This window comes from Mytilus galloprovincialis, chromosome 12, assembly GCF_965363235.1.
Source record: "Mytilus galloprovincialis chromosome 12, xbMytGall1.hap1.1, whole genome shotgun sequence".
Taxonomy (NCBI): domain Eukaryota; kingdom Metazoa; phylum Mollusca; class Bivalvia; order Mytilida; family Mytilidae; genus Mytilus; species Mytilus galloprovincialis.
In genome coordinates, this window is record NC_134849.1 from 7,739,828 (window position 1) to 7,757,710 (window position 17,883).

The window sequence follows — 17,883 nt, forward strand, 5'->3', positions numbered from 1 at the left end:
ACTAAAATTCCAGATATTTTTCGTCAAGTATTTAATAAAATTCTAGATACTTATTATGGAGTATTTAAAACTCACTATATTTACAGAGGCATTAGAACAACAAAGAAAACAGTACGAGAGACAAATGCAGTTGTTAAGGAACCAGATTATGTCTCCTGGTACCCCATCCATGCCTATTCTACCATTCAGTATGAACTTCACATCACCTACTGGTTCTACTAATAGTGGGATACAGAAACGGTATCAGAAATGGGCAGAAGAAAGGTAAATCTGGTTACCATCAACATCCCACAAGATACCATTTTCAATAAAGCAGTGATTTAAGAATTTGAAAAGAATAGAAGATTCAAATATTCTTATTTGCTTAATTTAAAAAAAAAAAATTGCATAATTCTAAGTGTGAATAAGAAAATTTATTACAAGCTGACTCAAAGAATGAAATTTTACAAACCTAGAAAAAATTCTATAAAAAATCAGAAAACAGTGAACGGATAAATGCTGTAAAAACAAATAGAAAGTTCTTTCTTATAAATCATTGAAAGCCTATCAACTGCTATTGGTAATTGAAATGCAATAGTCCTCAAATTTATGTTGTAACAGTGAAATGTATCCATTACAGATTCCAATCCAATCTTGGTTATAGATACCTTTCTAAATTATGTAAGCTGTACTTTTGTAACTATGATGTAATATTCAGAATTTGGTCGCTTCAGGGTGTTTTTTCAGGATTATTTTCAGTTATTCAAGTACTATCTTCACTTGTAACAAATTTTCACATACGTTTTGAATTAGATCTCTTGTTTTGCATTTTATATTTTTTTCACTTATTTTTTTTTGAATTTTAACATTTCTGTATTTACAGAGAGAAGACATTTAAACAAAGTCTAGTAAAGTTAAGAGAGGAAGTGGCGAAGGCCAATGCCTCGGTACAGGAAGCTAATGTGTTAGCACAGGAGATGGGAAAACGAACGGAATTCCATGTTACTCTCCAGATACCAGCATGTAACCTTAGTCCTAATAGACGGGTAAGTCCACGTTACCTTAGTCATAACAGAGGGGTAAATCCAAGTTACCTTAGTCCTAACAGACAGGTAAGTTTATGTTACCTTAGTCCTAACAGACGGGTAAGTTTATGTTCCCTTAGTCCTAACAGACAGGTAAGTTTATGTTACCTTAGTCCTAACAGACGGGTAAGTTTATGTTACCTTAGTCCTAACAGACAGGTAAGTTTATGTTACCTTAGTCCTAACAGACGGGTAAGTTTATGTTACCTTAGTCCTAACAGACGAGTAAGCTAACTGTTCTTAGGCATTGGGGAAAATATAGGATATGCAGACATAGATGTTGATATTTTTAAAAGAGGATTCACATGGAAAACCAGGATATTTTTTTGTTTAATAAGAAAATTAGGAAATTGTTTGGTATGTTCCAATTGTTACCACAAACACATCCTCTTTGACCTGATTGTGACCCACTGAATTTGTTCTTACATAAGCAACATGGCAGGTGTCAGATGAGCACCTGAGATCACCAACAATTAGCAGGGGGATATTTTGAAATATTTAATGTTAATTGAAAAAAATCACAAACAACCTGTGTGAAAATTTCCATGTTTACAATAATTAGCTCTCTTATATTTCAGAGAGGAACATTTGTGAGTGAACCTGCCATTTTGGTAAAGAGGAAGAACCGAGCCAATCAGATCTGGTCGATGGAGAAGTTTGAGAACAAGTTGATAGACATGAGGGACATGTATGAAGAGAGGAAGTCCCAGGGGCTCCCCATGATGGTATTGGACGAGGTTGATGACGAGTCGGGGGTTTGTGTGCTTTGCATGATGTTTTAGTTTGCATTTTATTCAGTTACTTGGTTTACTGTTCTTATAGATCAGTTTGTCTAATATGTTTAATTTTATTTTTTTGTTACAGAAAGGAAATTTGGATAAGTTAACATGAATGACAGACTTCTTTTGTTATTTTTTATTGTTTGATTGCTGTCACATTGATATATATCCTAAATGCCCTTATATTATTTTTTGCAAATTTCCTTTTGATTTTAATGTTTATTACGCTTTATATGTTGGGGAGATGTTTTGAAAGATTTAAAACAAAATATCATTTCATAACATGCATCAAAATTCATATAAAAGGTATTTCATATGACTTTTAAGTTGAATTGCTTTACCTGGCTATAACTAGGGGTCACACTAGTGGTGGCTGGGGGCAAATAAATTGCTTTCCCTCCCTTCGCTTCGCTTTGCTTTGCTTTTTCCCTACCATCAAAAAAGATTGTCAAAACTGAGTAATTTTGAATTCCATTAACTAAAAGTTTTGGCTTGGATAATGATTTAGATATTTTTTTTTTTGTCACCTTAAATATATGTGTCATTCTTAGTGATACTTTTAATATGACATTGTTAAGTTTTACTTGTTTATGTGCATGAATGTTAAATATTTATATCAGTTATTTCATAAATATTCTCTATTACCACTTTCCCTACTTTCATTTTGCTATTGCTTCAAATTATTTTTATTTTAACTCCCAGTTGTAGATTTCTATAATCTTCTGTCTCCCATGTAGCTCTTCAATAGGTTTTATAAACAAACAGAAAGTCTTCTGATCAAATGTGGTTTTGCAGCATCTTAAGGTAGCACAATACAAAGATTTTTTTACTTCAAACACTAACCCTTTAAAATGCTGTAACTTTCTTATAAATGCATAGAAAATAATAAAAGAGGTATATATAGAAAGATAAAAGATTAATCTTTTAAATGGTTGCAATATTTTTATTATGCAATCATTATGTAATCAATTATTATGTAATTAGTGGCAAAATCTGGGTCAGTTCACTTGAATGAATTTAGCTCTATCATCTCTTTAACTATACAGAAAATTTTAACGATCTTAATCAACACATCATGGGCTTCAAAAGGGTGTCTCAAATTGTCCTCATGGTATTCCATTCTCTCATAAATCTCTTATTAGTGTAAACATCCTAACCGCATAAAAGAAGATAATGTTTGATTAGGTGTAAAATTTGTTTTATACATTCTATCTGAAATCTGAGACACCCTTTTGTAGATAATGGCCATAGGAACAACACATAATAAAATCAACCCTCTAGGGATACCTATGCAGAAGCTAATTTCATAATTTGAAAGTGGAAATTTGGTGAAAAATATTTTAAACACAGTTAACATTATAATTGGTTACATAATTGTTGCATAATACTAACATTGCATTAATTTGAAAGAGTAATCTGTTAGCTATCCAAAACTACCACTTTTATAAATCTTCAAGCATTATTAAGAAAGTTACAGCATTTTAAAACTTGGGAGTTGGAGTTATAAAATCTTTGTATTGTGCTACCTTAATTCTATTTTTTTTTCTCCAATATATTTTGAAAAGAATTATCCAGACAAGAATAAAAGGAATCATTTTTAAAGTAACATTTTCAACTGTTCCTTGTTCAGATTGATAAAACAGTAATGTAGTTCTCAATCAGTAAAAATTAGAACACAGACTTAATTTTATTTTTATATTGTAGGATGATGGCCCAGCTGTGAAAGGGGATCCATTTTATGAGTCCCAGGAAAATCATAACTTAATTGGTGTAGCTAATGTTTTCCTTGAATGTTTGTTCCATGATGTGAAACTGGACTACCATGTACCTATAATAAGTCAACAAGGGGAGGTAATTATATTAACTGATGTCTTTGTTAAACATTTGTTCCCATTGCTATAGGTTACAATATACCATTAGATTTTATGGGCATAACATGGTATTCAGAATTGAAAGTATAGCTTATCCTAATTGGTTGATATGTGCGCCCGTTATTTTTTATTATTAAGAGACTTTGTGCACTCTGCATTATACCAAATAAATTAAATTCCTTAGCCCTAACGGAACTGAGACGTCTTTTCAACGCCAGGATGAGACATGTATTTTTAAGTGCAAAATTGATAGGCATGGGAGATAAGTACAAATTATGCCAAGAAAAGCAATGCGAACCTATATTTTTGGCATGGGAGATAAGTACAAATTATGCCAAGAAAAGCAATGCGAACCTATATTTTTGGCATGGGAGATAAGTACAAATTATGCCAAGAAAAGCAATGCGAACCTATATTTTTGGCATGGGAGATAAGTACAAATTATGCCAAGAAAAGCAATGCGAACCTATATTTTTGGACCAAAAAATACTGTCCTTATAACTTTTCTAGCAAGGTTTTGTTAAAAAAAATCAACTTGTTTCTCGAAAAAAGCTATCATTGTCGTCTATTGGGAAATTAATTGTTTATTTCAATCTTAATTGAATTACCATGTACCAATAATTACACAACAAAGGGAGGTAATTCTTTTTTATCAAAAAATCTGGGACATGTGGCAGCCTTAATATGTCTTTCCTATAAAATTGTAAATTTCATGTATGCTGTAAGTTTAGAAAAGGATTTTATACGTAAAAGTTTACAGATACTTTTATTTAAAATCTGTTAGTGTCATCTGAATGCTACTAGACAGGATGAAACTTCAAAAGGAGGAGGCAGTTCTATATATTGCATAAAATATTGGAAATTTAATAGATGAAGAATAGATTGTATAGACTCAACACAATATTATACAAAATGTATTGACTCTACTGAAGCAAATTTTTTTATCAATTTACACAAATTCAAGAAAAAAATGTATATATTTAATGACTCAAAAATGATAGATAGTGTGCTCATTTTGAATTTCTTATATATTTATGTTATCAATATAATACTGATAGTCCAACTGATATTTCTAGGTATCTGGTAAACTACACATAGAAATCTCCAAGTTAGGAGGTTCCTTCATGGATCGCTATGGTGATATTAATGAAGATGAGGACGATGAAAGTCCTGTAGAAAGACGTTCTGCTCCAATGATTGTCAGGGTAAATGAATGTTAATTTTTCGAGAAAAGTTATGCTTCTATGTGACATCTAAAATGTTAAGATTGTCATGAAACAACTATCCATCATAGTCTAAATGATGTTGATGTAAGGAACAATATGTAACCATACAACTTCAACAATGAGTAAAACCCATACTGTATAGTAAGTTATAATGAGACAACTAACCATACAACCTTCAACAATGAACATATATGAAAGAGAGCAACAAATGTAAACCATAGAACTATATACTTCAATTTGGAGAAGTATAATGTGGGGTGCAAACATTTAGAAAAAAAATGCTTTTAACGAGGTCACATTGAACTTCTTGTTATATTTCAATTTACAGTACTTTATATACTATGAGCTGCGTCAAATAGACTACATGCAAGTTCATGTTTACATGTACATTGATAAGATTTGATCAATTTTTGAACATTCAAATATGAAATTAAAGATGATTGTTAGTATATTTTGTATAGGGTTCTTAAATCATGTATATCGCCTCAATTTTCAAACAGAGTTTACATAGAGTTTTTTTACACCCCAAATAAGTAAATAGATACTGTTGATATCTATCCTTAGCTGATCGTATTATGAAAGATATGATTTGTATGATTTAAATTACAGATCCGAATCCATCAGGCCAAAGGTCTACCACCAGCTCTGTGCCATTTTGTGTTCTGTCAATACACATTTTGGGGACATGATGAGTCTGTAGTTGTCCCCCCTGAAATACATCCTGAAGCTGGAGAATCAGATGACACTAAAATGTTTGTTTTTAAACATTCTAAGGTAAACATTGTTTATCGAGTATTGAAAATTTGTAATAAAATATGAAGATTGATGAGTTTTGAAATTTGATGTTGTTATAAAGAATTTAATGAGTAAGATATAAAAAAAAAGGTAGAGTTTAGCGAGTAAGATATAAAAAAGTAATAAAAAGGTTATGGTGTCTGACGTATATATACACAGAAGTAGACTAGTATCAAATTTATGAGGAGAAGTGTATACTCAAAACTGAAATAAATCTTTGTGGGGTTTACGCAAGTATAAAAAAGTAAGATTGAGTTTGATATATTTAAGAATTGTGATATTGCTAGAAAAAAAAGTTGTTTACTTGCAAGTATTCATTCAAATTAATGATATGTATAGATTCTACCACTGCATTGAGTGTGATACGATATTGATCCACTCGAGAAAATTTTCGAATTTAAACGCGAGGCTTGCTAAGCGTTTTAAATATTTAAAATTTAACTGTCGAGAGTGGATAAATATCGTGTCACACGAGATTTGGTGGTGGAATTTGTTTCTCTAAATACGAATGATCTGCAAAAAGATGTTCTTTCTATGTGACATCATCAGGTATGATCACCTTTTTTATGTCGTCACAATAGGAAATTCAGAGGAAAGCAAGAAAATTCGAAGTCATAATCAGATTTTAACCAATGAAGAACTGAGATCAAACGAACCACACGTTGATTATTTTTTTATACAATAGGTGCAGAAAGGGTTAAATTGACGAAGAATTAGAGAAACATTCCTCCGTTCGATATAAGGTTGGAAGTTTTGGTTAAAGGTAGTTTACTAGGACACAATATATATTGCACCTCTTTAGAGTTAGATCTGACGAAATAAATATTTGGGGGTCCTGAATAGTTCATGCCTACTTTTGGGCCCTACCAACATCTTGAATAATGTATTCCAATTTTTATGTTATATTTTATCTTTTACAGGATTTTAAAGTACAAACCACAGAAGAATTTATAGAATATTGTCAAGATGGTGCTTTATCTATAGAAGTCTGGGGTCATAGAAGTCAAGGATTTAATATAAATGATAAAACTGTTGACAATGTTAATATCAGATCAAGGTCATTGTCAGAAAGGTATGTATACCATTGTTACCCAAGGGTCATTGAGGTCAAGGACTTAATATACCGTTAAACAATAAAACTGTTGACAATGTTAATATCAGATCAAGGTCATTGTCAGAAAGGTATGTATGACATTGTAACCCAAGGGTCATAGAGGTCAAGGATTTAATATTAATGATAAAACTGTTGACAATGTTAATATCAGATCAAGGTCATTGTCAGAAAGGTATGTATAACAGTGTTACCCAAGGGTCATTGAGGTCAAGGACTTAATATAAACGATAAAACTGTAGACAATGTTAATATCAGATCAAGGACATTGTTACCCAAGGGTCAAAGGTCAAAACTTTAAAACAACCACTTGACAGTCTGAGGTTACTGGAGTTATTATTAGTTTTTGTCAAGGTCATAATAAGAAATGATTATACTGAATATAAGGCTTCCTTTAGAGAGATTGGAAAATAGAACTTTGATAACTGTTCAAATTGTCAGCCTTTTTTTTTTTCTAGAACTATAAATACCTCTGCCCTATATGCTATGACAATTTTCATTAAAATTCTTTTGTGTTATAGTCAATAGATGTGCATAAGGAGAATCTAATGATCTTTGTATGTATTATTAACAGATGGCAAGAAGTAATGAGAAAGATAGAAATGTTCGTTGATGTACAAGAACTTAACCACCAGGGGGAGTATGTTCCTGTTGTAGTACAACCACGACCTGATGTTCCATCGGCTGGAGTGTTTCAGTTACAACAGGTTAGAATATGAAAAATGTTCACTTTCATTATAAATCAAATTTGTTGATTTTATGACCAATCTACAATAGGGGCACTATGTTTGCTGGTAAGTAAATAATAGTATATAAAAAAAAAGAGGTGGTATGATTGCCAATGAGACAACTCTCTACAAGAGACCAAAATGACACAGAAATTAGAAACTATAGGTCACCGTATGACCTTCAACAATGAGCAAAGCCCATACCACATAGTCAGCTATAAAAGGCCCTGAAATGACAATGTAAAACAATTCAGATGAGAAAACTAACGGCCTTATTTATGTCTGTTCATCCTATATCCGGTTAGAGATTATTGTAAAGGTACTTAATAACCACATGTTCACATCAATGATAAACTTAGTACTCATGTTCATGATGGTGTGAACTTTTAAAATTGTTTGCCAAATCACCATTTACACCCTTATTTAATGGTTCACTTAACATGGACACCTGAGAACTTGACTGTTTCAAGTATCGTGAGACTTAACTAAATTACTATCTTTTATTTTAGGGTCATACAAGAAGAATAGGAGTTAAAGTGAAACCAAGTAAAAATTCAGGAACACTACCGTTAATATGTGAATCTATATCATCAGTGTCTGTGGGATGTATATGTTCTCGGAGTAAAATGACACAGAAAGGTCTTGATAGTTATCAGGAGGAAGACTTAACATTATTACGAGATAGATGGTCAGAAGCATTGGAGAGACGGAAGGAATATTTAAATGAACAAATTCAGAAACTTATAAACAAGCAAGGTAGGATTTAGTGTTTTATAGAATTTATCATTAATCAAAATTGAATTTTTATTATTTTGGTTACCAAATTTCATGGGTTAAGGGATATTTGTGTGGATTCTTAGTTTTTATAAACTCTTTATACAAGCCTATAGACAATTTGTGTGTGAATGATATTTAAATATGTTGTTCTCCAATTCCCTAGAAGTGATTGTTTAAAAAGCTTACTTAAATTCAAAGCACTAAGCAGTGCTTTAAAAGTGTGTTCATTTAATATCCTGAGTAAACTCCAAGGATAACTATCATCACTCTTTCACATTGCGAAAAAAAAACTAAATGCAAATAAGCATACATTATAGAAAGTTTTAGAAGTATATTTTACAAGATTACATTAAAAATAATTTTATTTTCCTGTGTTAACCTTTTGTTGACCTTTCAGATAAGTCAGAGTCTGATGCTGATCGTGAGAGAGCTTTGATGGACCAGTGGGTGTGTCTAACAGAGGAGAGGAATGCTGTAATGGTCCCCTCCCCAGGAAGTGGTATACCTGGGGCACCTGCTGATTGGTATGTTAATAGATCTGGGATAGAGTAAAAATGACAATACATGTACATGTATATTGAATTGCCATCATTTTGTGCAATTAACAATTTGCTGTAAGAATGTCATTAACAACCAAAGATTTCAATTTTAACAGCAAATTTATTGTTTATATATTTATACTCACATTCCAAAATCAATTGGTTAGAATACTTTTCCTTCGTCATACATAAATTGTGTCTTACTTTTTGGAATTAAACATTAGAATTTCCTGAAATTTGTTTCCAACCTTTTGGGGAGCGCCATATACTGTAATGCCTATTCACATTCATAGCTTATAAATAAATGCTTATAGCAGGATATCATTAATGAATAATCAATAGCTCTCAGTACATTTTGTTTGGATTACATTCAGATACTTTTGTCCATTAGAAGAAGTAGTTATTAGTCCCCTAGTGATCAAGTCGAAAGGGACTTAAGGTTTGCAGTCTGTCCTTCTGTGTGTCTGTCTGTCCATCTATCTGTCTTTCTGTCCATCTATGTTATATCATTTCTTTCGTCATGCATGTATTGATTAAAAAAATACTGTTAAAATTAATTACTGTTAGATATTTAATGTGATTATTGTTTTCAGGGACCCCCCAGATGATATAGAACGACATACACCAGTTGTCTTCCTTGATCTGAATGGTATGTCTATACTGTCAAGAAGAACTCAACTAATAAGTAAACAATAACTTATTCTAACATATAGAAAAAAAATACTTGTATACAGTCATTTAAACAATGTTATCAAATATTTGAAAAAAAGAGGTCACAAAAATATTGATTTGCCTTTCTGTTGAGCCTATAAAATATATGGATCTTATATTCCATCATTTGCTACATTTAGGTTCAGTCTCTGGTTAGATTTTTATAGACATTAATAACTTTATCAAACCTTAATAGACAAATGATAGAGTTTTATGAAACTTGGACAGATGCTTCTTTGTGATCAAAAGACAGTATACATATTTTAAAGAATTTTTTCGATTTTTTTTACCATTCTTTTTTGTATTTAACAGATTAATGGAAAATGATTTAGCATAACCATTTTGATATAGTCTACATGTGTGTAAAACTTTTATGTATTTTACAAAAGTGTTAAGAAGCATCATTTTCAAGAGACAGCATCAAGAATATTTGGTCAACAGTACAACAGTGACAAGTTGTCATGTGCATGCGTCTTTCTGAACCCTCAGACACCTTCTTCTTCCTGTTTTCCAAAACATTTGAATTACAAGTATGGCTATGATAATGACAATAGTGTATGCATTCTTTTATTTTTATTGCAGCTGATGATCTGAGTACGCCCAGTGCTAGAGAAGGATTACAGGCTGCAGGCTTCAACTCCATTCTTCCTAAAGAACAATCATCTCAATTCTTTAATCTTCCAATCATTAAAAACATTACAGACAAGGACAGCGTAAGTTTTATATCATTTAATACCATAACATCACAAAAGCCACAAATAGCCTTGATGGTTCAAAACATAAACCAAATTTGACTAATGCATCTCTCATATTTATGAAAAAATGAAATATATTCAATTTAAAAATTAAGCTATATGTTTATATGAGAACCAAATGTTTTCCTGTTTTATTTTTCAGATATCTGCTGTTGTTTCATGGGACTCATCGATTCATGATTCACCAAGTTTAAATCGTGTCACATCATCTAATGAACGTGTTTATATGATATTAAAAGCTGTTATAAGACTTAGTCATCCAGCTTACTTGGAAATAGTGTTAAGGAAAAGAATTTGTCTCAATATTTATACAAACTTTAGTATCACTAGTCTGACTGATAGATTAAAGAAGAAAATTACTGGACAGGTAAGAATTGTGAACAGAAATACTTCTTTCTTTAAGGTTAGAAGGACATTATTGGTAGAAATGCATATTAAGTCAGTTTATGTGCAGTACTGTGCTTTAAACAATTCTTAAGCAAGTGATTAACTTCATTGATTTTTTTACAACAGTTTTTTAGGTAGCCAGTGAAAAGATTAAAAATTGTATAAATTAGGTAACATCCCTGTTTCCAACTGCCTCTGTGGCCTTGTGGTAGTGTGTTTACCTTGAGTGCTGAATATCTTGGGTTCGTCAATTCAAACCCCAAAACTTTGAAATTGGTATTTACAGCCTCTCTTGCTATGCATGCTACATTCAGGTGTAAGAGCAAAGACTGATCAGCTTGTTTTCAGAATAAGGTGACATGCATTCCTTCCGACGTTACCTTGTGAACTAACACTCTACATATTTGACACAGCATTGGACTTGCACAAAGCAGGGGTAATATATATATGTATCACTTTAGCATGTTATTATCCTGAATATGTATTTTACTTTCTGCTCGATGTTTTTAACAGCCATCCTGGCCCATTGATCAGTATCATTTTTCATTTACACATCATAAAGTTATGTCACAATAGCAAGCTTTTATTACCTCTAACCTAAAGTGGTTTTGTGTCTTTGCAGGAGAAATTATTTTCTAGTGGAATTTCATATGAAGTTGTTTCTAATATACCTAAGGTAAGAAAATGTATTATTTGATAAAATTAGAACAATTTGACAAGATAAATAATGTGACTTGGTGAGTATTTCAATAATAAGAACTTGCATTCTGATATTTTGACACATATATGAGGGGGGATAGGACCTTTATCAAGACATAGGGATCAAGTGTTTTAAAGGCCAGGATTTTGGGATTGATCCTTTCAGGATCCGGGAAATTTTTTTTTGAATTTCTAGATGTCAGGATTTAAATTTATTTTAATTCGGGATCTCAGGATTTCGTGTTTTTAACCCCGGATATCAGGATCAGGACCCCTCCTACCCCCCTCATATATCATGTATGCAGCTTTTCGTCGTTGCTTATGTCAGAATCACAAAAATATTGTAGCAATCATATATATCAAAAGCTGAACAAATCCAGTTGAAAAAAGTTGAAGATGTGGTATGATTGCCAATAACACAACTGTAATAGATCTGCTGCTGAAGTTCACATTTGTTTTATTTAACTGAAAATACTTCTGTAGTAAAAAAAGAACTATTGACAGGTTTCTAATAATAACACAATGACTTTAAATACTTCTTAATTATTTACAGGCTTCTGAAGATTTAGAGAACATGGAGACTTTAGCACAGATGGCTGCATCACAGAATGAAGTGACCGCTGATGGAGAAACTTATATAGAAAAATATATCAAAGGTGTCTCCGCTGTAGAGAGTATACTGACGTTAGACAGACTTAGACAGGTTTGTTAAAATTTATATGCAATGTATGGAGCATCTACAGACCAGTGCTGGATATATTATAGATAGGGATCTTCTTAATGATGGCCTATAATTTCAAAATTATTGAGCATGAACTATTATGTCCTGATTCACATGTTAAAATTTTAGAAAATTGAGTTTTGGACACAGTTATTTAATGTTTTCATATATATATAAAATGAGAGAGTGGAAGGTGGATTTGTTCACATATTGGTTGTTGCCATAAACAAATGATTTAGTACAATGTATGCTTCCATTCCCAATTTTATTCAATGATACAGTAGCTGTAAGACATTTAAAAAACAATATAAATTCTTCACCAATGGACAGTTATCTCCAGATCATGACAAGCTTTAAGTCATTTCAATCCTTATAAAAGGAATAAACAATTAAAAGATTTTCCATTAGAATAAAAAGTGTTCTACAGAACAATCTTAGTTAGTATTATTTTCTCTTATGGTTTAAGGCTAAATTTATTCATAACCTGAAATTCTAAAACATCACCTATTTCATTTGTCTTGCAGGAAGTAAAAGTGAAAGAATTGACAGCAGCACAAGGGAGAGCACTTCGGAAAACAACAAGTACACCAAATATTCCTAATGTATGTTATTTGAAATCAAAATAGAACATTGATTTTGTATTTCCACTCTTAACATTCAATTTACCATAAAAAAAAGTGTGCTTCAGAAAATTAATGTGCAATTCACCATTTCATTACATAAGAATATAATTTTGTATATGACAGTGTGGACACTTTTAAGTTTGAACAGACTGAGATGACTGACTAGTTTAACTTGTTGCAATTTATTATGCTGTTTTACTATAAGCTAGATAGATGTTAAAAGAAAAGAAAAATCAGCTATTGTGAATTTTTCAGGAAAAAATTTAAATCCCAATTACTACTTGCTTTGCCTTTAGTTCACACAGTCTTGAACTGCTATTCTATTTTATTGAAAAGCATGAAAAATAAAGGTTAGAATAAGTGATAAAATCTCAAAAGACTGAGCAAAAGTCTACAGATATAAGGAAACATTCAAAAGGCAAAGAAAAGAGGACAATGTCAAAGAAATAAACAAAAAAAAAATATAAAATGAAACAGTCCACAAAAGACTACATAGAAAATTAAAGACATGCAACACAAACAACACCAAAGAACAGGGTGATCTCAGGTGCTCTGTGACTAAGATTTATTAATGATCTTCTTTTCATGGAGGAATAATAATATTATGGGATGATTTTGTTTTATTTCAGGCTGGCTTAACACCAACCAAATTTGATGGACAGGTATTATATAACAATTTAGTAACATCAATAGATATTACAGACATTTTAGTTGTTTACTGTATAATATATAATCTACGGATAAAACAGCCACTTGTTAATTTAAAAAAAGAAAAACATGAGTTCATAATGCAAATCTACCCTTTTGAGTAGATTTATATCTTTCAATAAGGCAAAAACAAATGGCTTAATTGATACATTTTTTGTGTTATCTGCTTAGCATTTGTTCTTTTTGCACTAGATTTCTTACTTTTCGTAAAAATTCAGCTGATTTCTAATAGTTTTCCTAATAGCAGGTTCCTACCAGATCTTCCTTGGTTTAATTTAGTGAGGACAGTATCTTTTCACTTCGAGACCTTGCTGGAAAACAATATAAATATGCTTATTTTTCATCTACTTTATTATTTCAGCTTAGAGCAGACAGTATCCAAGATTTATCATGTGACAGTTTATCTCCAGGGAGACGCTTGTCACAGCCTGGTAGGTTTTTTCGTAAAAGGTCAAGGTCGGATGTTGGAAAAAGCCTGAAAATCTTTGCAAAGGAACTGAAAAAACAATGTAAAAATTTAGGTAAAGATTATGTGTTGAACCAAAGCATAATTGATGTTTTGCATGTGCTTTTATTGTGTCATATTATCATCCTTCTACTGCACAAGACTGTCTTTCACTTGTCAAAATGTGTCAAAACGTTGTTACTTTCTAGTAAGGTGACCTTGGTTAAGGTCATAGGGTGAAATAAAGTGAAAGACTCTTTTTATTGCTTTTGTTTTGGAAATATTCCGACGACTTTAATTTCAAATTAAAAATTAAGTCTCATTCATTGAATATCCATTAATGTGTAAAATATCCTTAGAAAAAATAATTTATTTTCAATGATTTGGACTCTTATTGATTAACATTGGAAAACAAATGCCAACTATTAATGGCCTTTAAAATGTCCAGCAGCATATTCTATGAGTAATTTCAGGAATCAACTTGTTCATGCTACACTCATATATTGGACTATTACGCAGGATATGATTTTCAACTTGGCAGAGAAGCATCATACATATTCAATTGTAGAGGTGCATATTGCCTATTGAGGGGATTTTTTTCATATAGCCGTATAAGTCTTCTCTATCATCAATTTAGACAAGCATCAAGATTTATTAAATGTTTTGAACATGGCTATGTTAAAAAAAAATTATTGATTTTTGCTTTTGATTCATTGTTTTACATGATAAATTTGATATACATATATTAGCTTAAGTCTGCACATATAAACATTATTATCAATGTGCTTTGGTTTCCATATACATTTTATGCTTAATTTTCAGTTTCCATGGTGAACATCTTTTGCAGTGATTTTCTGTTGCTATTTCCATATTGTATTTTATATTTAACCAATTAAAGAAACAGACATGTTATATATTATTATATCAAGTGTAGCTTTTTTTCTTTTTCAAAAGATAGGAAAAAAAGACATACAATATTTCATTTCTAACTCCAATGCAAGAAGTATTTAAACAAATGTTGAATAGAACTTCTATATGATTTCTTTAGCCAAAATAGAAAAAAATGTCATATTTGCATTTCTCAACCCAATTCTAGAAGTGTTGAAACTTCTGTTAAATAAAACTTATATGAAATATGAACCAAGACTTCATGCAAAATACTAAATGTGTGCAATTTATAAAATAACCTGAAGATGAAAACAGAGGATAGAATTATACATAATTGTATATGATTAATATAGAAATTACATAATAATGGAAGCCTTACTTTTAGTTTTTACTTTTTCTTTAATTGAAAGAAACCCTTTTTTACTTTTTTTTTAATTGAAAAAAACCCTAACTATTGTCATGACCTTTTTTCTTCCTTTTTTTCCTCAAAGAAACCTGTGATGTTGTCTAAATGTCCTGTAAGTCAACACTTCACTTCATGAGGTGTCTAAATGTCCTTTTTGTCAACACTTTACACATAATGACTTTATTGTTGTATTCTTTGCAGCCCGCCCAAACTTTCTGAGTTTACGGGGCACTGGTATAACTGCTAAGCGTATGTTAAATATACTTCAACTGTTTCGTATGTTTTAGATTTACTTTTTTTCAGTTTCTTTTTGAATGCTTTTTATAGTCCATGTTGTATTCTAAAGTATTGTTTTATATATATTGTTTATTGTTGTTTTTAAAAAATTGAGAAGCTCAAAATCAGCTGTATTGAATATTTGCAAGAAAATATTGACAATGATCAAATCTTCACTGTTATAATAGTGTTAATTTTATATGTCAGAGGTATACAAAATTTAATCTTAGATCTGTAAATCTTGGACGAAACAACATGGCAAAATGAACAAATGTAATTTTTTCCGTGTTATTTTTGTTCACTGATTAAGCCTTTCAAAATGTAAAATACTACTGAACAGAATACCTTCATATTTGATCAGTTCTGCAATGTGTGTGCGCATACCTGCCAACTGTCAGTATTTGCGTGGGATTTCCCCCATGAAGGCACCCAAATGGAAATTTTAAAAGAGCAATTTTGTCCACAATTTTAAACAAAATAATTAATTTTACAATGGCTATGAGCTTGTAAAAGTATGGAGGAGGCAAAAAAACAACATTAAGATATATTTGAAGGATTTGTAGGGCTATTAGAGCCATCTTGCACTTGAAACCCCCATTGGCTTTTGAAAAGTTGGCAGGTTATGTATGTGCTTTCAAGATCTATTAGACACCTACTTCCTGTGTTCCAATATTTTTAATTATGAGTAGGGGTATGCTTAACAAGACAACACAAATAGACATTCTTGTTGGTAGCTTTGATGGCAGCTTTAGCATTGTTTTATCTGAACACAAAAAAAGAAAGATTAAAAAACTTACAGAAGAAACAAGTTCTAGCTCTGTTCACTGTGAATTACAATATTTCTCTAGTATAGATATATTGATTTACCAAACTTGTTAAAAAATAAATTTAGTAAATCTAAAATCTTCATTAGTTTAAAGAGAAATATGTAAATTTGATGAACAAATGTTTGTCTGAATAATAAACATGGATTGACATAAAAGAAGAAATTTATTTTCTATGTTGTAACGTAATTTAAGCTAGCTTAGCTTTTGACAGTTGTCACCTTCTAATGTTAATTTATTTTTCTTTGTATCTATGTTTTAATAAGATATTTGAACACGTTTAACAACAATAATTATTTAATATTTATGTGGGCTGCATACCTGATTAAATGCATTGGCAGCTTTTATTGTAAAAAATGAAGATGGTTTAATATTTGTTGAGGCTGCAAACCATATCAAAACAACTTGACAGCAGATCGTAGTTTTAAAATGAATTTAAATTTCTGCAAAATATATAAACTCTAAGTTAATATTTGTCAAACATATACATATCCAATGAATTTTCTTACTATAATGTGTCTGGCTCAAGCTTTTTGAAATTTTTATATTTTTCTCAAAGTAAATATTTTGTCAAATTTTTATGAAAATTAATTAAACAACTCCAACTAATTGTAGTCAAGGTGTTTGGTACCACCTTAATTCAAATTATTAGGATGTTGTGATTTAGTCCCATGTTATACAATATACATACAGATTAATTGAAGATTTTACATCAATGGCAGAATTTCATTTCTGCATGAAGTATCTATATTAAAAGAACATAATTGAATGTTTAAAATATTTCATGACTGACACAATAATTACAGTTATTTATGACATTTTGATGCATGCAACTACATATACATTTATTCAATGCATTAACAGTAAGCATTTGAAAACCTTTTTTTTTAAAGAACATGTCACACAAACTTTCATGCATCACAAAAGTACATGTTTTGCAAGGAACATGGGTTCACTTTTATATCAATGAATTGCAATAAGCATGAAATATGAGCAGACATGCATGATATACAGAGAGTTATTAGGACAATCTAATATTTTTTTAATTGTAAACTAATCTTTAAAAACTCATTTGATTCTTATTTTATGAAATGACTAGATAGATACTAAAAAAGACACACTCATATGGGACACAAAAGCCCTTGAGGAGGCTTGAGGGTATAAAGATTTCGGAAAAAATTAAACAGTTATTTTTCATTACAAATTTTATTAATTACCTTTATTAGATGTTACTTTATCATATTGTGCAAAAATCATTCAAAAGTATCAATTTGTGTTGGCCCCAGATGACTTAAAATGTAAATATCATTGAAAAGGCTCCAAATTATCTCCCTTTGATGCAAAAATGCTATGTTTTGGCATTTGAATTGAAAAATCTTTTTTAACTCATCGGTGACCTATATCTTTTATTATCACTTTCAAATAAGCTATGCTTAAACTTAACTTTTGTAAAATTTGAGCGATTTCTGTAATTCAGTTCTTTTTTCTCCTATTAGTCCTACAGAAAAAAGAGTGTTTGCTTTTTTCGAAGGCAGATTGTGAGCGTAAAT

At 30.8% G+C, this 17,883-nt stretch overlaps 1 protein-coding gene across 7 annotated transcripts in view; it reads left to right on the forward strand.

Annotated features, from left to right (window-relative positions):
• Positions 1–17,883, forward strand: part of LOC143053927 (kinesin-like protein KIF13A) — a 175,486-nt gene that overhangs the window by 146,159 nt on the left and 11,444 nt on the right. The window contains exons 17-35 of one of the 7 annotated variants that reach the window (XM_076226730.1): positions 87–264; positions 863–1,025; positions 1,643–1,819; positions 3,548–3,694; positions 4,791–4,919; positions 5,550–5,714; positions 6,656–6,807; positions 7,421–7,553; positions 8,084–8,330; positions 8,749–8,875; positions 9,484–9,575; positions 10,184–10,314; positions 10,499–10,723; positions 11,366–11,419; positions 11,996–12,145; positions 12,688–12,765; positions 13,416–13,448; positions 13,856–13,925; positions 15,435–15,482. In XM_076226730.1, the coding sequence (XP_076082845.1) occupies positions 87–264; positions 863–1,025; positions 1,643–1,819; positions 3,548–3,694; positions 4,791–4,919; positions 5,550–5,714; positions 6,656–6,807; positions 7,421–7,553; positions 8,084–8,330; positions 8,749–8,875; positions 9,484–9,575; positions 10,184–10,314; positions 10,499–10,723; positions 11,366–11,419; positions 11,996–12,145; positions 12,688–12,765; positions 13,416–13,448; positions 13,856–13,925; positions 15,435–15,482 (2,499 nt within the window). Of the gene's footprint in view, positions 1–86; positions 265–862; positions 1,026–1,642; positions 1,820–3,547; positions 3,695–4,790; positions 4,920–5,549; positions 5,715–6,655; positions 6,808–7,420; positions 7,554–8,083; positions 8,331–8,748; positions 8,876–9,483; positions 9,576–10,183; positions 10,315–10,498; positions 10,724–11,365; positions 11,420–11,995; positions 12,146–12,687; positions 12,766–13,415; positions 13,449–13,855; positions 14,016–15,434; positions 15,483–17,883 lie in introns of all 7 variants that reach the window. The other 6 variants (XM_076226727.1, XM_076226731.1, XM_076226729.1 and 3 more) reach the window with 6 other exon arrangements.